General features: G+C 36.5%; 3 protein-coding genes across 23 annotated transcripts in view; 1 reads left to right on the top strand and 2 right to left on the bottom strand.

The window, feature by feature from the left end:
- Nucleotides 1–13,915, bottom strand: part of ehd2a (EH-domain containing 2a) — a 30,094-nt gene extending 16,179 nt beyond the window's left edge. For 2 of the 6 annotated variants that reach the window (XM_073951549.1, XM_017356372.4), the window contains exons 1-5: nt 8,032–8,682; nt 7,282–7,383; nt 4,856–5,093; nt 981–1,157; nt 611–708 (exon numbers count right to left, since the gene is read on the bottom strand). In XM_073951549.1, coding sequence (XP_073807650.1) covers nt 611–708; nt 981–1,157; nt 4,856–5,079 — 499 coding nt within the window. In that variant the 5' untranslated portion in view covers nt 5,080–5,093; nt 7,282–7,383; nt 8,032–8,682. Of the gene's footprint in view, nt 1–610; nt 709–980; nt 1,158–4,128; nt 4,359–4,855; nt 5,094–7,281; nt 7,384–8,031; nt 8,683–12,843 lie in introns of those variants that run through there. The other 4 variants (XM_073951547.1, XM_073951548.1, XM_073951550.1 and 1 more) reach the window with 4 other exon arrangements.
- Nucleotides 1–19,741, bottom strand: part of lrwd1 (leucine-rich repeats and WD repeat domain containing 1) — a 779,065-nt gene that overhangs the window by 257,935 nt on the left and 501,389 nt on the right. The window lies entirely within an intron of this gene.
- The window catches only part of znf541 (zinc finger protein 541), a 20,179-nt gene continuing 11,155 nt past the window's right edge, over nt 10,718–19,741 (top strand). For 8 of the 15 annotated variants that reach the window (XR_012406425.1, XR_012406427.1, XR_012406426.1 and 5 more), the window contains exons 1-6: nt 10,718–11,060; nt 11,569–11,701; nt 13,562–13,802; nt 16,455–17,361; nt 19,013–19,059; nt 19,571–19,685. Coding sequence is in view for 4 of the 15 variants with exons in the window: in XM_021476664.3 (XP_021332339.2) it covers nt 11,596–11,701; nt 13,562–13,802; nt 16,455–17,361; nt 19,013–19,059; nt 19,571–19,685 (1,416 nt within the window). In the remaining 11 variants the exon portion in view is untranslated. Of the gene's footprint in view, nt 11,202–11,568; nt 11,702–13,561; nt 13,803–16,454; nt 17,362–19,012; nt 19,060–19,570; nt 19,686–19,741 lie in introns of all 15 variants that reach the window. The other 7 variants (XR_012406431.1, XR_012406430.1, XR_012406429.1 and 4 more) reach the window with 1 other exon arrangement.

Here is a 19,741-nt window from a genome sequence, read left to right as displayed (position 1 = left end):
CTTCTAGATTTTAGTTTGACGGTCTTTGGCATGGGAATGATTATATTTTGGGGGTCCCTGGCATCTAAAAGATTGAGAAAGAGAGTTTTGAATTCATTGTCTCATCTTTACTGTCATATCTCTGGCTATTTCATGGCAAAAACAAATCAAATTTACAACATTTTATAAATGTCACTTTTCTAAAAAAAAAAAATAATAATAATACATTTTTTAAATCAATAAAAAGACATTCATCAGCATTAAATAATTCATATGATAAAATCTAAAATGTTAAAAAGGTTAAGGTTTACCTTTGACCAGTTCTAGCCTTTTTGTAGAAGTCACATTTAAAAATAGTTCCTTTAAAGTGTCTTTAGATAAAAATCGCTGTCTGATAACATTAAAAACAGGGCATTTCAAAAGCATGTTTAACAGTTAGATTTCTGTTGTAATATTGACATTTTAGGGAAACTTCTCCTATTAGTAAATGTCCATAAATGAGTCTCGTATATCTGATACGGCATGTCTTGAGTTCCTACTACCTACTTGAGTTCGAAACGTTTATTTTTTGAGCACTGATTAAGATTGAAACCCCTGGCTTCCAGCATTGTTTATGATGTACATGGTGTACCTCTGTCCATTTTGCGCTTGGCCACAGACAGGATCCCTGGTGTGTCGATGATGCTGATGCTCTCTAGGACCCGATTGGGCAGATGTACACACTGGAATCTGAAAAACAACAGATGAGCATTGTTCATCACAGCTTTCCGACTGTTTTACGCAGATTCAGTATCTTTCAAACTGACAGGACATGGTGCTTTCTCAAAGGGATGCAGTCAGCTGAGCCAAATAATGATGCATTAGCTGAGGCTTTCTTCTCCTGGCTCTGTCCACTGGAGTGATCTGTGCTGTTAGAGCAATTCTGACGGTTTCAACAGCATTTCCCAGTGTGATTATTATTATTTCTTCTTGTTGCATCATTGCTTATATATTTCGCTCACCGATTTAGGAAAGTTGTTCCAAATGGGCTGAGTTTGCGGAAAGGCTTATTGGGATCAACAGTTAAAGCATTGCCATGAATAATTCCCTCCATCTCTCCATGCATTATTGCTGTGAAACTGTCGGTTGTCGGTTCTGGGCCAACTCTGCTTCCAGGATACTCCTGTTCAAGAAGATACCTGCCGAACATAAGAAATATTTATTGCACTCTAGAATATGTAAGGAATAATCAATAGATAAGTAAGCCTCAAGAAAGGGATAAAGTACATCCAGGAGGTTAATCAAAATAAAGCATGACCAGCCTACAGCAGGCAGACTGGGAAAGTACTTTTGCCCGGGACAGTTATTGAACATCAGGTCACTTGAGTGAAGACAAGGGGGGTTGGGGGGCAATCGGTAAGTGAAGAGGGGGTTTGTGGGGTTGGGGTAAGCAGTTGGTAAAGTGAAGAGCGGGTTGGGTGGCAGGGTGGAGTGTTTTGAATGATCGGGCGGATGATTGAAGGGGGTGTCAGACCAGATTCAAGGTGGCAAACAAGATTGACCATTAGTCCACTAGGACAGCGGTTCCCGGCCCACAAGGGGGCCTCAGCGAGCTCTGTGGGGGGTTGTGTCCTATTTTGCAACAATTTTTAGCAGTGGAAAATTATGATCATGTTGCCTTAATTAATTTTATCCCCTGGCTGACAAAAAAATTTGTAACTCGTCCTCCACATACCAGGTGAGGAAGCTCCAAACATTTCGGGTCGCAGCACTAGCAATACTGGAAACATGAAATGCAGGAAATACCAAGATAGTCACCTGAACTTTGTTTTTTTCCATTTTCTCTAAGCAAAGAGTCCCTGACCCAGCCACAGTGCATTATCTGCTCCAAAGGTCTTGTTGATAAATCCACATGGTCGTCCAAATTAATAAGACATCTGGAGATGACTCATCCCCAATACCGCAAGGTGTACCCAAAACAAATAGCCTACTGATGTTTTGCTATTATATTTTACATTAGGCCATTATTTGTGCATAAACATATCTATATATAGTAATAAACATACCGTTTGTGTGAAAAAAATGTTTTGTCATACCTACTGCAAACTTATGTGAGCGAAAATATCATTAAATGTGGAGGGGGGCCTTACAATATTTTTCGGGGGGACAAGGGGGTCTCAGGCAAAAAAAGGTTGGGAACCAATGCACAAGGATATGGCCAGTCCGCCCCTGCAAGCTTATCAGCAGCCCTAAGCAGGGGGCTGTTAGATTAGACTGAAGAGCTTTATTCTGCAAAAACAACTGAACTGTAATAGTTTATTCTGGGTACTATGAATCATCTTGACCGATAGTGAATATATTATATACTCTTCTGTACATATGGACCTGCTCATTTGTCTCACTGCTGTTCTTGATTGTTTGGTGCCATGTTGCGACTGAATAATGATAATAATAATAATAGTAATAATTATAATAAAAGGAAGGATAGTGTGGGCTGCATTCAGTCAGTTTTTCTGCATTCTTTACATTTAATTAACGAGTTAGTAAGTTATTACAGCTCAGATCTATTTTTGTGTTCAATTGCTTAGTTTTGTGTCAAGTAGTAATTTAATAAATTGGATAATGTACATCCAGCTTGTTTTCGCAGAAGAATTCCCTTAAGTCTGATAAGCAGCCTGATAAGCTTGTCTGGCTTCACCCCTATATTCTATGAGAACAACCAGCCTGAAGTAGACTGCATTATCCCTGGCATAATCCCTTAAACAGACATAATGCACCACAAGGTAATACTCTTTAGTGTCTTGAAGGACGGTGTCTTTATAGTGTGTTAAATTAAATATAACATACTGTATTAAGTGGTCTCAAAATGTAAGGTGCAGTATAGAAATGATTATAGGTATTGAGTTAAACAAAAAACAGGTTTTGTCCCTTAATTAAAAACAACACACGGTAAAGACAACTATACAGCAATATTAAAAGTGTACTATTTTAATTTATGAATACAAATGTATGTGTGCAATATATATAAAAATGGCAAAACGTTTGTCTCATCACAAGCAGTTATCAGTTACATTAATAAAGAAATTATTCATTCTATATTTTCACCTGAAAATTTACATTTATCAAAAAGATGCCACTGGATTTGTTGAGCGTTTCACATTTCTATTGTAAATAAAAAATAAGTACATTTTAAATATGTAGCTACTTACATCTTACCCTTTCTCTTAGCACACCTTAAATATAATCTCATTTTTAAGAAAACTATTAATAAATAAGTAGAATAACATAGAACAGAACTGAATAGAGAACAATACAATACAATACAATGGGGATGAAGAGATTATAACATGGAAATAGATGTCAGAATTGTCCTAATCGAGTCTGAAGGATTCGTATTTCTGCTTTCCAATCTGTCTTATCATGGACCAACGTTCATCCTTTTCTTATCATCTTGTTTCTCATAATTTTTTTATTAAATATAATTATTTGATCATTTGAATGAGTATTTAACTGTGAATTGATTTTAATTAATGAATAAGCTAACACATTGCTTAATATTAGAATGTTCAGTGCATTTGCCTGTCTCTTTATAACTATTTTCAGAAGCCACCAATCTAGGTCAGAGGTCACGGAGACCTTGAGTGAAACTGAGGGCTGAGGATTGGAATCAACTGTTTCTATAGTTATTTCTAGTAGTTAATACTATCTAAAATGTCTAAAGTGATTTTGTTATGTTTACAGTTAAATCTTTTAAAGTGATTCTACTTTTATTCAAGATAGACTTTGTATAGTAAGAATATAACTGCCTGAATGTAGATTATGCAGGTTTTTAACCAGTTTTGATAAAGACGGCTGAGAGTACACTCAGCCTTGGATAAGAAACAAATTGCATTTTAAAGGCTGATTTATACTTCTGCGTCAAACGCCGGCGTATGCTACGGCGCTGACGCATATCCCTTCGCCGTGGCCGTCGGCGTCACTGACGTGCACCTCTCAAAAATTGTAACTACAAGTCGCAACAACGCGTAGTGCAAGCTCTGTGATTGGTCGGCTTGGTAGCGCTGACGAGTCTGGGCGGGACCGAGAGCCACGCGCATGGCGCGAGCGATTGTTTACAAGTGTGGAGTCCCGTGAAGGAGCTCCGGATGGAAAGTTTTGTTCTGTGTTTACCTCATGGTTAAAGTTGTTGCACGTCCGCCGGTTCCTGCCTCAAAATGAGCGAGTTTGAGTCACTTGTACATCCAGGAAGTGTTCAGAAAAGCCAAACAGAGGCGAAGAAACTCGACACAGAGGAACATTTACACCTCACTGCCAACTAGCGTTTCGGAAGTGTTAATGCAGACCAACAGAGACAGCGTGCAGAAGTATAAATGCACAGCTGCGCACGTTGCCTGCGCCGTGAGTTACGTTGGTCACGACGCAGAAGTATAAACCAGGCTTAAGTGTGTGTGTTCTATTTGATTGCTGATCCGTTTCACAGGTCTGGAGTCAGCTCTAATCAGTCTAAGGGATGTCTGACGTTTATGCTTAAGATATTGTTCAGAATATACGCACAAACCCCACGTGGAAATTTTCCAAGTCTATCTGTGTTTTAACCAATCAGGTTAGAACACCTGTATGTGTGACGCAGTTGATGACGTTATGTGAGAGTATAATTGTTATTGATTGGTGATTGTAAGCAGAGCGGCCTAGGAACTCATTGCGAGTGTTGAAGCTGGCTTCTGCGGATGAAACTGCAAACTATCTTCAGTAAACTTGATTTATTTATTTCAATCTCTGACTCCGGCTCTTCCTCATCTACCAGACTGGTCATTCTTTGGGTTAAACTGTATACCATCCCTACAAGTCAATATGCTTTTATGTTGCCAATTGATTATTCTTATTGTTGATCATTCACCTGATAAAAGTGGTCTTGCCTGTAGAGCACTGGCCCAACACCAGTATCATGGGTTTGTTGTCAAAGTCTGCATCTTCAAGGCTTGATGAGTGGAAATCGGAGAAACCATAGTACTTCTCCAGTGGGAGCAGTTTTTGCCGATAGAGGATTTTCAAAGCCTCGGTTACTGTATGAACCGCCTTCAGACATTTACCACCCCTGTTCCTCATTCCTTTGGCAGACATTGGGCTGAGGTGTTCTACAGAGATTTGCAAGATACACAATAATACAACAATGCATGATGACTTTAATTATATGGATGTACAGTATGTGTGTGTAGATGTGTGTATGGATAGATGGATGAGTCTGTGTATGGATGGATGGACAGATGGATGAATGTGTATCAGTGGATAGATGAATGTGTGTCTGGATCGATGGCAAGATAGATGGATGAATGCGTGTATGGATGTTTGAATTTGTATCTGGATAAATAGATAGATGGATGAATGTGTGAATAGATAGATGGGTGATTGTGTGTATGGATGGATGGACAGATGGATGTATGCAAGTATGGATGGATGGAACGATGGATGAATGTGTGTATGGATGGATGAATATGTGGATGATGGATGGATGAATGTATATGGAATGATGGATGGATGGATGGATAGATGCGTGTATGGATGATAAATGGATAGATGGATTAATGAGTGTATAAATGGATGGATGGATGGATGGATGAAAATGTGGATGATAGATGGATGAATGTATATGGACTGATAGATGGATGAATGGATGGATGGATGGATGGATGGATGCATGAATAGATAGATGGATTAATGCGTGTATGGATGGATAGATGAATGAATGTGTGGATGGAACAGTAGATAAATGTTTGTATGGACAGATGGATGGATAGACATGATGGATGGATGTGTGTATGAATGGACAGATGAATGTGTGTATGGATAGATGAATGGATGGATAAATGTGTGTATGGTTAGTTGGATGGATAGATTGATGGATGGATGAATGGCTGGATGGATGGGTGGATGAATGTGTGTATGTATAAATGTGTGTATGGATGATGGATGGATAAATGTGCGTATGGATAGATAGATGAATGAATGTGTGAATGGAACGATAGGTGAATGTTTGGATAGATGGATGACTGAGTGGATGAAGGAATGGATGGAGAGATGGACCAATGGATAAAAAGTTGGATAGATGGAAGGATGGAAAAACTGATAGATGTGTATGGATAAATGGATAGATGGATGAATGAGTGTATTGATGGACATGATGGATGTATGTATGTATAAATGAACAGATGAATGGATGTGTGTATGGAGGGACAGATGAATGTGTATGTATTGATAGTGAATGAATGTGTGGATTGAACGATAGATGAAGGTTTGAAAGTATGTATGTATGTATGTATGTATGGATGGATGGATGGATGGATGAATGAATGCTTGAATGGATGGACGGATGAATGCGTGTATGGGTGGATAGATGGGTCAATGGATGAATGATTGTATAGTTGGACAGATGAATGTGTGTGTATGGATGGATGAATGGAAGGATGGATGAATGAATAATTGGTTGGATGGACAGATGAATGCGTGTATGTATGAAATTGTGTATGGATGGATAGATGGATGGATGTGTGTATGGATGGATAGAGAGATAAATGAATGTGTGGATTAAACGATAGATCAATGTTTGGAAGGATGGATGAATGCATGTAAGGATGGGTGGATGGGTGAATGTGTGGATGAATGGCCAGATGGATAGATGAATGTGTGTATGGATGGATAGATGGGTGAATGTGTGCATGTGTGCATGTATGCATGTATGGATGGATGTGGACAGATGAATAGATACATGGGTGGATGGATGGATGGATGTGTGGATTTATGTATGGGTATGGGCTGATGGATGGATTTGCGGATAAATGGATGGATGGATGGATGGATGGATGGATGGATGGACGGATGAATGTGTGGATGGATGGATGGATGGGTAAATGTGTGCATGTATGTATGCATGTATGGATGTAGACAGATGAATGGATGTTTGGGTGGATGGATGGATGGATGGATGGATGGATGGATGGATGAATGTGTGGATTTATGTATGGTATGTGTAGATGGAGGGATGAATTTGCAGATGGATGGATGTGTGGATGGATAGATGAATGATGTGTGGATAGATGGATGTATGTATGGGTGTGTGTAGATGGATGGATGTGTTTATGGATAGATGTGTGGATATATGTATGGTTATGGATGGGTGGATGTTATAAAGTCTGAGAATATTATAATCAATGCATATTCTTTAACTATTCATTTTAAATTGACAATGACAAAGTCAAAAGCTCTTCAAATCTTATACTACACGCTCCAACAAATCAAATTTAACAGTCAAAATGTGTCTGAACTCACGTTGACGGTGCTGTTGAGCCAACAGATCTGCTCTTTACTCCAGACACATCTATAGAACAGAAGGGAGGAGGCCAGACTTTCTCAGGACTCTCTCAGATTAGCCTGATGGGACAAAAAAAACATGGAGGTCCAAGTGGGTGGAGTGAGACCCGTGAAGCATACAGAGATGATAGTGTCATGACATCTGGTGTCTGGAGCTCTGCCTCAGAACTCAAATGTGCTGGATGGAGATGTGGAGCAGGATCCAATGAAAGAGTTTAAATGGACAAACTGCTGAGAGAGGACATGAGGGGATTCTTTCCTCATCATAATTGAGACATGAACATAAGCATACATTGTATTGGTAAAGTTAGATTTTTTTAATGCATAAATATAATATGAGGGCTTAGATGAAGCAGACTGTTTTAAGATTACAAACATAATCTTTTATTTATCATAATCTACATTTTTTTTTAGCAATAATGCTTAATACTCAACAGCCAATAAACAGACACACACATACACATGTTGGGATTTCATGTTTTATGAAGACTTTCAGCACAAATGATGATTTTTTATTTATTTAACTAAACAGTACATTCTACCCCTAACCTCTAAAAACAATCCTGAAAGAACACTTTCTGCATTTTAATATGACTTTTAAGCTGATTTGTTTTTAAATGTCCCAAATATAAAGTCTCCACCAAACCAAGAATTCCCCACAACACACATACAAATATATATAATATAATAATATAAAAAATATATTACCTGTTTAGGTCCAGTTGAGATTTCCTTTAGTGATGCAGGAACAGCTGTTCTTTACTCTACCACGTCATTTATTCTTTCTAAGTAAATCTGCACACATTGCATGTTTTGCATTCTTTTCAGATATTGTATTGTAAGTTTTTGAGGGAAGCGCGATGTGCAGAAGTCCTTTTGCATGCAGATGCTGAGCTCTGTATGAAACTAGATCTCCTCTTCTCCAGACTGCAAATCTGTCAGCATCGTTCACCATTTTCCACGCCCATTGCACTGCGTCCCTCAATATCTTTTGTTCCAAGACATTATAAGTCAGAGGACTTCGTAAATTAAATCGTTGTTTTGAGATTAACAACTGAAACACCATTCTGGGAATAAGATAAGTCAATTGTACAATCTTTCTGTTGGCTATTGGACAAAAGACACTTAAAAAACACTGTTAACACTGTAGCTCAGCACATTTATTAGTGCAAAAGTGTGCTGTTATGCACTCCAATAGAGAGTTTTCGCAGTAGCATTGGGATTACTAAAATATTTTAATAGGGGAGAGCGGGAACGAAAGTGATGGGATGAAAGTAACAAAGCGCTTTTCTCAAAGCCCTGGCAACATTTGCTTTCCAGCCTAGAACAGCAGATTCAGCATGCAACCCTTAATGAACTGAGTTTTTCAGTTTAAAATTAAACAATAATAATTAAAAAAAAATTCCTTAAACTTTTTATTTTTTATAAAATAATTATTTAGAATTATGATATGAGGATGGTTAGACAGAGGCCAGTGGACAGATTTGGCCAGGATGCCAGGGTTAAACCCCTACTCTTTTTCGAAGGACATCTTGGGATTTTTAACGACCACAGAGAGTCGGGACCTTGATTTAACATCTCATCCAAAAGATAACGCTCACTGAGCAGTATAGAGTCCCCGTCACTATAGTGGGGCACAGTGGCGCAAAAAGGGGGTATGCAGTATATGCGGCGCATGGGGCGCCACACATGGGGGGGCGCCATTGTGCCAAAACTATTTTTGAAATTATCCTTACTAAAAGTTTCAAATAAAAAATAAATAAATAAATAAATATGTTTTGTTAAAAATGTTATTTTTTGCATTTTGTATGAGTATAATATTGTATTTTAATAAATAAAAAATTATACCATGAGTTGCATACGTTGGCACACACATTTTAATTCAAAATCAACACAATAACATGCAGTCGCAGAGCCAAGTGTAAAGTGTTCATGTAAATGTAACTTTAGATTTTTTTTTTACAATTTTTATCAAAATAAAACTGTCAAATCATACATACAGTACAGTTGAGGTCAAAAGTTATAAGATTAATCTGAAGTTTTTCTTTATTTATTATTAATTATTTAATTATTTTGCCTAAATAAGAGGGATCACACAAAATGTATGTTTATGTAAGTACAGACCTATTTCACATAAACCGATATTTCAGATAAAATATTTGGATTAAAAATTCACCTATATAAATATGATTTATATAAATACTATATAAATACCTATATAAATACTTGATTATAATGATTCTTAACCCTGTTAAAGTTGACACATGAACAAATTGTCCGAATATTCACATTTTTTGGAACTGAAATGTTTTTAATCCTTCTATCAAAATCCATTTTATACAATATACATGTTTTTATAAATTTATTATGTGTCATATTGATACATCAGGCCTTTTGGTAACTTTTTTTGTTCAAAACTATTTTATTTTAGTTACAAAACTTGAACCCGCATACCTCTCAGTATATGTGTAGTTGCGCCCCTGGTGGGGCATTAGGACCCACACAGACCACAGGTTGAGTGCCCCCTGCTGGTCTCACTAACACCACTTCTGGCAGCTTTCCCATGTGGTCTCCCATCCAGGAACTGACTCTGCTTAGCTTCAGTGGGTAATCATGTGAGAGTTGCAGAGAGCTAGCTGCTGGCTAAATCAGGTTTAAATGGCAAGAGTTCCTCTTGGGACTAAAGTATGTCTCACTGCTAGACAAACCTTTCCAGTGATCTTGATTAATATGTTTTATAAAATTAAATGCCAATAATAATTAAAAATATACATAATGTGTAGAAAATGTTAAGATTTTGTATTGGGATTGCTTTTGAAACATTGGATGGAACTGAATTTTTTTAAATGGAAATGCAGTTTGTTTGTTTTCTTACAAAATATGTTTGCAGTGAACATTAACCAGGTCTTGGTCAGATATATTTTAAATAAAGAAGATTTAGGCTTCACAACATCTCGGTGAATGTCCTTAAGTGGCCCAGCCTGAGCCCAGACCTAAATTCTATTGAGCATCTCTGGAAAGATCTGAACATAGCTGTACACTGTCGCTTCCCATACACTGTAAATGTTCTGAATTACTGCTTTGAATCAATCAATTTGCCAATAAAGTGAACTAAATGAAATTAAACTGAACCCAAAGTAGAAACACTAATAAAATTTGTAAAAACACTGATAAATTAACCAGATTTACAACACTTTACAGCACTCAACATTTCAGGAAGAGTAAATGTATAAATCCTTATGGGTTTTTTCTTCTTGATGATGATAGCAAGGTATTAGAGCACGTATTTTGTCATATTCCTTTGTTCAAAACTTTTTATTTGAATTCTAATCTCATTACATTATTATAAAACTGTAATAATGTACATTTTAAATGCACAATTGCAAATATACACATTTTTGTAAACATAAAAATGTAGGAAATAAATGTTGCATCAGAAATTGTGTTAATGATAACCATCAGACAAGCTAATTCAAAAATTAGAGCTTAAAATGTCAATAAAATGCTACCTCATAATTTAATAGAAAATTAGGCGAAAATCAGTGACGAGAAGGATCCGACCACAAGGGGGAGATCGTGCATCAAAGCAAAGAGCAAAGCTTTACAACAAACAACAAAATTAACAGACCATTTAAAAGTAAATAAGGTGTAAATAAATAGGATTGAGAAGAATAACTGAGCATGGAAACAACTAAAGCACCCTGTAAAGTCGTCACGTGTAGAAACTACTGAATAAGGTAACTTTCAGGGCGTTAATCTACAACACAGTACAAGCGAATCGGTTCTTTGAATCGGTTACCGTTAATTGAATCGCAAAGCTTCCCTCGGAGTTTCTGCCGTTTTCCCAAAAAACCCGACTCTCAAGTTTGGATAAACATGTAACGTAAACATTTGTTCACATACGTAATTTTATTAGTTTACAGTGCGGATTTGACATTTTTAGGTTATGGTTTTTACATCTTGTATTTTTGCTTTGCGTTAGCTAACGTTTGCTCACTTACGTTAACTTACACGTTTCAATATTGCTACCATCTTAAAAAATTAAGCTAACGTTATTTGCTAACTAGTGAACGTAACTTATGTGTTTAACGCATGAATAATCGACCAAGTAACAGTTACTATTTCTTGAGCGCTTGCAAATGTCTCCACTACTTTTCAAGCTAGCATTTGGAATTTTGCTCGTGAAATGCGTCTTTTTCATTTATGAATTATTGTAAACTACTGACTGTCCTCACTGTTCAACAGGAAAACAGCTAGCAGTCAGTGAAGAAGATGCAAGATTCCTCAGATGCTCGCAGTGTGCCTAACGACACGACCTACATAACAGAGCTGCCGCTCAGAGGGTCAAATCTGTGGCTAAACACCATGACTGATTCAAGTAATAACACGTTTTGTTTTTTAATTAGGTGTCAGTTTCAGAAAGGCGGTTATCTGAAAACTCTGAGTAGGTTAACCCTGAAAAGAAGGAAACTTTGGTTTTATGGTTTCAGAATGGGAAATTTGTCAAACGAGAGAAAGTGGTGCAAATCAAAGGGAGATAGCTGATACTTATCGCGGTGAATTACTCTGAACCTAACCTTGTCAGGAGCAGGTTTTCTTTGATAAACCCAGAGTTAATTTTGCTTTCTTTTTAATTTACAAGTGATGTTTAAATAATTTATTGATGTATTTATTGTTTTTCATGTAATTATTATATTACTTCTAATTATTTTAATGTTTTTAAGTACAAATATTTGTAAAAACGTAATCAAGATATTATTTCTTTATATGTAAATGATATATGGTCTTATTTCCTGGACACATCTAAACTAAGTGCATATTCACTCACTCACTTTCCTTTGGCATAGTCCTTGATTTATTAGGGGTCACCGCCGCAGAAAGAACCACCTATTACTCTAGCAAATGTTTTATTGTGCGGCAGCCCTTCCAGTCGCAACCCTCCACTGAGTATATGGTACAACTGGTGAACGCCCCAGCAATGGGAAAACCCAATACACTTTGTTATTTACACACACATTCATACTCTATGGCCAATTTAGTTTATCCGACAATAAGTGCATCTTGCTTAAGTAAAATTATTTGCAGTGTGGTAATAAAAATAATCGTAATGCAAATCAAAAATCCAGATTATTCAGAGTGTCATTAGCTGTTTTCATCCTCTTTTTTTTGTGCATTTCCATTATTTTAGCATATCTTAATGTATTCATCAAGAGTTTTTTATAATGCTTTGTAAAAACGGCAAAACATTTTGAAACTGCACACAAAAAACAAACTTATCCACACAACAGAGTAGGATAAACTTTTTATCATAAAAGAGAAAATGTGCATAAACTACGATGGAAACACATTTAATTACTAAGTTTAAATTAACTGTAGCTCCACCCCTAGATGACATACAAGGTTAAACTCCGAGTCAGCCTACTCAAAGCTGCTTGAACTAACCCGAAAACTCAAGTTTCCCAATCTCAGAGGAAATAATTTCTCCTTAAAAATACCTTGAATACTGATTATTCTGACCACAGTACACGTTTCCACTGTGTGATGGTCCATCCCAGATGATTCCGAGCCCAGAGAAGTCGACAGAGCTTCTGGACACTGTTAACATAGGGCTTCCTTTTGGCACAGTGCAGTTTTAAATTGCATTTGTGAATATAAATACATATGGTACCTGACAAAGGTTTGCCAAAGTAGTCCTGCGCCCATGTGGTGATATTGTTTATAGATGAATGACGGTTCTTGATGCGGTGTCGCATGAGGGATCAGAGATCATGGTTGTTCAACTTAGGCCTGCATCCTTGTCCCTTACACACTAAAATTCCAGATTCCTTGAGTCCTTTATTTATTTTATGCACTGTTGAATGTAAAATATATCTAAATTTTATTCTTATATCCATAATATTAGTCTTATAAGGCTACCTTTCTTTCTTTGAGCAACTTTGTTTTTAAACATTTCAATAATTTTCTCACGTATTTGTTGGCAAACTGGCGATCCTCGGCCTATCTTTGCTTTTATTGGACTACACCTTTCTTGGATGCTGCTTTTGTACATGATCATTATTACAATCACCTAATTTTTATTTATTTATTTTTGTCAACTAAGGGTTCTAGTTTAAACTCAAGAGTTGGATAAACCTCCTTATTGAAACAGGCCCCAGGTTTCATCATTTATGTTGTTCATGTTTATGCTCTTCTGAATGTCTAAATCAGAATTAGCGATTGCTTTTTTCGTTTAATGCAGAAGGCAGAAAGACGTCTTCATCAAGCCCATCAGTATGCGTCCATCCCAAACCCGAAGATGCTGAGCTCCTGACTCCCGTGGGATCAGACAAGAGAATCAGGGTCTCATTGAATAAGTGTCATGTGTGCAGGAAGGAGTTTAAAAGCACCAGTTCACTTAAAACGCATCTCCTGAGCCACAGTCAGGATGTCCCTCATGTTTGTGAGGTCTGTCAGAGAGCGTTTAAACATCACGAAGAGCTGTAAGTATCGAGTGTGTGCTGCAATTTCAGTGATTCAATTATGGCAATTGATTAGAGATGTTTAATCTGCGGTCCTGTAATATTCAGGGGGTCTCAAAGAAGCGTTCAATGGTCTGTGGAAAAGTAAAATAAATAAATAAAATTAAGATTTTAATAAATGATGTAAATATTATTACATTCAATTATTCAGTTAACAATGGTTAAAATAAGTAAATGTACTATCAGTACAGTGCAGAAAATATAAAAATATGTAACTACAATTAATACAGTGCATGAACTATAACAGTTTTTAGGACTTGTACCAATACTGCTTGGTATCACAGAACAAGCACATTCAATCTATACATTTTTTAAATTATTTTTGTAAACACTTGCTTAATACAGTCACGCCCCATTCACACGGGGCTTCAGCGTCAATGCTTGACTGAAGGCGTGTCTGATGTTGGGGCTGAAGCGATCGTCATAAAAGCGTCAGCAAATTCAAAGTGAATGGGAAGCGTTGATGTTGACGCCCCGTGTGAATGGGGCGTCAGGGGCATGCATTCTGCTCTTTTTTTAGACGTATGCACTTTTAAATGAATACACAAGTATACATCTGTCACTCTTGGATTTTACCGATATTATATGGTGTTTAAAGATAATTAAAAAGGAAATTACATTTTAAATCTGTTAAATAATTCTCTTATGTCAAGTTCAGACTGCACGATTTTCAAAATAGTCGTGTCACAGATTTTACACACTGCATGACTGTCTGGGGTAGCGTTTCGCCGCTGCTGTGTTTACACTGCACGATGGATTGGGGACAGGTGCTTTTACACCGTATGACTTTACAATAGGAAGAATCGCTGACAACTTTGTCTTGGTCCGCAAACTACGTCTCACAGACTACGCCTGTATTTTATCTTATGTTATTATCTACATAATGAGCCTTTCATGAATAGAAAATCTACTTTGCTCACTTGGCATTTGAAGGGGATTAGCAATTTCTCCTCAACTATTTTCTTTTTCGACACAGTTGTGGTATTGCTTAGATGACACGTCACAGACATGGGTGCTGCGCCAAACATACAAATAATACACAAATTTTTCCTTCATTTCTTGCCTCCAAATAGATTAAAAATAAGCCCTTTTGACTTTCTTCCCCATCAAGCAACCTGCAGATATATGGCCAGTTGTTTTGACATTTAATCTATAACCCATACTAGTGTCTATTTTCATGTTACTAGTGCTTATTTTTAGATACTAGTATCTTTTCCATTACGTATTAGTACTTATTCATTAAATACCAGTGCTTGTTTATTAGATAATAGTGCCTATTGCCTTGATCCTAGTGCTTTTTAAAAATATACTAGTGCTTACTCTTTAGACACTGGTTCCTTTTATTAGATACTAGTACTCATTTATTAAATACTTGTACCTATTAAATAGACACTAGTATTTATGTATTAGATATTAGTACTTTTTCATTAGATACTAATATCTATTTAATAGGTACTAGTACCTATTCATTAGATACTGGTACAAATAAATATATACTAGTTCTTATTTATTAGATACTAGTACGTATTGTTATAGTGACTAGTACCTATTCTGTTGTTACTAGTAACAAATTCAAAATTGTCCATTGATTTCTATAGAAACTGTCATTGAGATATCAACTATTAAGTTTTGACTAGTATTTATTCCAGCTGGGGGTAGTACATATTTTTATGTACTAGTAGTTAATCAATAGGTACTAGTACTTTTTTATTAGATACTAGTATTCAATTAATTGATACTAGAACTTAAGTATTAGATACTAGTACTTATTCATGAGGTACTAGCATATATGTTTTAATGAGCATTTTCAAAGTTTATGCGCAACTTGGCGTTTCCATCAACCCTTTTTTTATGCGGATATCCAAAATGCACATACAAATAGCTGTATGGAAAAATAGCTATTGTCCCCAAATATAGCGTCTCTTAAAATCATTAGTAAGTCTTAAAAATGACACTATTTAATGATCCATTTCCAGTCAGTGGTACAGTTTGGTACACTTATGTCCTTTACACTGTCAAAAGGTACCAAACTGTACTACTTTATGGGTACTCCCTCCAATATGTACCAAAACAACAAAACGTTACCAAAAGGGTGGAGCTAGATGTCCAGCAAAACACTATTGGTTTACAGAGAATCGTCACTAGTGCGTGCAACAAGCCAGGAGAACAAAAAAAAACAAAATAAAAGCAAACGCCTTTTTCAAATACACATCAAGACATTTTATATATTAGAAATATATACAATATAAAATAATAATAAGACTATAGATCAGACCAGATTTAGTAATTTAATGATGTACTGAAATCCATTACTGTACTAAAAATTTAAACATTCTTCGCATTACAATACTGAAATAGCTTTTTAGCAGCAAAACATTTTTAGGGTAGGAGTCTCCCTGCAATAGCATGATATTTAGGTGTCTGTAGCATCTAAAATGAATACATACATTAAAAAAATGGTAAATTTACTGACCGATTTAATTTCATGTTCAGATTTAGATAAACCATCTGGAATTGTAGATTGTAGTGCATCTAAAATAGTTTTTAAAAATAAATGTTTTTGAAATATATCAGTAAGACCTTACAACAGCATAATCATCTCTTCCTCCTTAGCATTTCCCACATGATGATCCACCAGAGAAGAAAGACCTATCAATGCACTCAGTTTGGCTGCCACAAAACCTACGCTGACAGAAACGCTCTAAAAAACCACTGTGCCTTTCGACATGGCGTCCAGCTCACGCCTCCTTCTAACAGCCTCATTTCTAACTATGACCTCCCAGCCTCACCACTGAAGCCAAAGGTCATTAAATCACCATCAGGCTATTGCAGCCTCTACATCTCCAAACCAAAGCCTGTTTCAGCTCCGATATTAAAAGCTGGAAAAGTTTTTAGTCCTTTTGACCTGGGTGAGCTTAGGTTGGGATGCCACGCAAAAGACGCCCAACCATTTCAGAAAAAATGCCAAGAACGCCAACTTCAAGAAAGCTGGACTTTAGCGACTGCCAGGGAATGTAGAAATGTTGAGGAAAGCACCAGGATACCAACCTCTACCCGATCGGCTCTGGGCTGTCATGCAGTTGCAAAAAAACCTGTGGTTTTACTGAAAACTGATTTTCCTGAATCTCACTCTGAAAAAGCTAAAAAGATGCTGCCATTTCAAGCTAACAGAGAAGCGACTACTCTCCATACCAGGTCACCAGCTTCACTCTGTCCCATTCTGCTGAAACCTCCAAACAAGCTTAATCGTCAACACTCCTTTTCCAGTTTTAATCCTTCCATCCTGCCTGAAACGAAGAGTGGTTTTAAGCGTAACCTTGTAGATCCTGTTCTTCCTCCTTCTCCTGCATCATTGCCTAACAGCAAAAAGAGGAAGTACAGCTCTATGGATGTCCAGCCTGATTTTACAAATCCTCAGCCCACTTCTCAAAAACAATCGCGTTCTTCCATTCTCGTCTCACCTAGTCAGTTGGCACTTGCATCCTTCAGCACTTTTCCAGGCAACGCATTTTTGCAAAAGGTACAGAACATGGCACTTTTTTCCGATTCACCTTTCCCCCCACACTTTGCAAGAATTGTATGAAACGAAAGCTGTGATGTGACGTAGTTCCTAGATAAACAGAACATTAGATGACAAAAAAGTGGGCGTGGCTTGTTTTTTGTACTGTGAGCAAATTAAATGTAGTAAAGTAGGCTTCATTCAGAAAGATCGAGGAAATGGGTTTCAGGAGTTATTTTAACCTAACAGACACCTCCTCCTCACCATTTCCGTTTCTTGCAATAGCAAGACAGTTGGAGGGACATGGTTAAGTATGTTAACCCCGCCCAAAACCTCAGACAGACGTAATCTGAGAACTTAACTAAGAACAAACAGGAAGTGCATTTTCAGATTTTAATTCAAGATTACAAGGGCAAACATTTGTCTTTTTCCTCATGACATGCACAGAATAATTTTACACCACAAAACTTGCGTGAGCTAACAAAACCAATATGCTTAGTTTTGAATCCATGTAAAAGTTGCCATGAAATCAAAATTGACTTCTTATTTTTATATGTATATAGTAGTTATTGTTATAAATGTATCTGTGCACATCATTAATTTGTAAAAATTAACTTGCCCTTATAAACTTTAACACTATAACCATCGCTCCTCCCTCAAAACGTCTTTCTTTCCTACAAGGTCACATGGAATTCTTTTATGGTAGACATATCAGTAAATGTCTAACTTCTGCTTTGAATTTGTCATTCGTCTTCCTTCATTTTGTTATCAATGCCTGTTTTTCAACAATCCAATCGGTTTCCAGATAATGAAATCTTGCACAACTCTACAATTTATTCTTATTTCAGGTTTGCTTTAAGTGGATTTACAACATTATAGCAGTAAAAAGACAACCTTAACTTCCGTTTTATTATGACTTTAAAATGTAAACGATAGATTTCCATCCTAACGTCAAGCAAATCTTTTCAAGGAGAGATTACAAATGCGAAATAGGTTTGTTTGCATCAAGTTGTTAGAGTGGTTGACTTTAGTATTGGTCACCTAGTAACCAACAGTAAACAAAGCAAGCAAAATGGAGATTAGCCACATGGAAGTAATGTTTGCTATGTCAGAGCAAACATTTCGCATTTCGATCTCAAATTACTCACATCAACCCTTTTTCCCACAAGTCTAAAACCAGCTCACTCAGCTAAAAACTTTTTACTTAATTTTAAATCTGCCATTTCCATGACTTGTTTCTTACGCCATGATTCAAAATGCTTTAAAAACAGTGAGGTGCCTTTGTTCTGCTCACATTACATCCAAGTATTAAAAGGCAACTTGTTAAAATTAACTTATTATTTTCAGCAGACCATGAATAATGTGGAGGAACATTGGCTTTGGCCACAGAAACACTAGTATCATGTTAAAATACCAAATGTCATGTTACTTTCATGATGGATAAATGTAAGACACCATCGCACCTCACACTCAGTTTTCACTATTGATATAAATCATTTATAGCGCTGCACTATTATCTGAAATGATTTGTTATAGTTATTCTGAATTGAAGTTCCCCAAAGCAGAAGTGCAACTAATAATTTAAAACACAGTAGCCATGTGTGGAAAAAGGTGGATATTTAAAATTAAATGTTTTAATTGTTTTAATAATTTTTAATATGTTATTATGCAGGAGTCTATTATGAAATCAACTGGAGAGGAACCCAACTCTGGCATCAGGTTAGAAAATGCTCTAAAGCCACATTTTATGTGGCAACCTTTACAAAGTTATAAGAGATCCATGTTATAAAAGTACAACATACATCATCATTTACTCACCTTGTTATTCTAAACTGATGTGTTTCTTTCTTCTGTAAAACACAACAGCAATAGAAACTTATGGCCAGATTTACTGAAGAGGGCAAATCAGCATAATGCAATGATAAAAAGGTGCATCTGAAAAACAACTAAAGCAAGTTCTAATGAATAATATTGTACCTTGTACTTGATAAATCTTCAGTTTTTAACATTAAAAAAAAGTTTGTACTGGCCTGAATATGGCCCTGCAACATAAAACCTGTATTCGCAGCTCTAAAAAAACACAAGAAATTACATACATACATAATTATTTCTTCATAAAACATTCATTAACATTTCTAGTTTGCCCTTTTGTGAACGTGAGGGACAAAAATGAAGTCTATTATCACTGTATGTTGACTTACGAATGTTGACCTATTTATCTGTCCCTCAGAAAACAAAGAACTTCAGTTGTGCATAAAGCTCCGTCAACATCATGCTCTCAAGAAGCTCTTTACTCTGATGGAGCAAAAGTGGACCATGATTCACCGTCATCCACCTCAACACTGGTCCTGACAAACATATAATTTTACAAATCATTCCAAACTTGACCAAAACCTATGAA

This window comes from Danio rerio, chromosome 5, assembly GCF_049306965.1.
Source record: "Danio rerio strain Tuebingen ecotype United States chromosome 5, GRCz12tu, whole genome shotgun sequence".
Taxonomy (NCBI): domain Eukaryota; kingdom Metazoa; phylum Chordata; class Actinopteri; order Cypriniformes; family Danionidae; genus Danio; species Danio rerio.
Note: the sequence above shows the minus strand (reverse complement) of the source record. Positions and strands in the feature narration are given on the sequence as shown.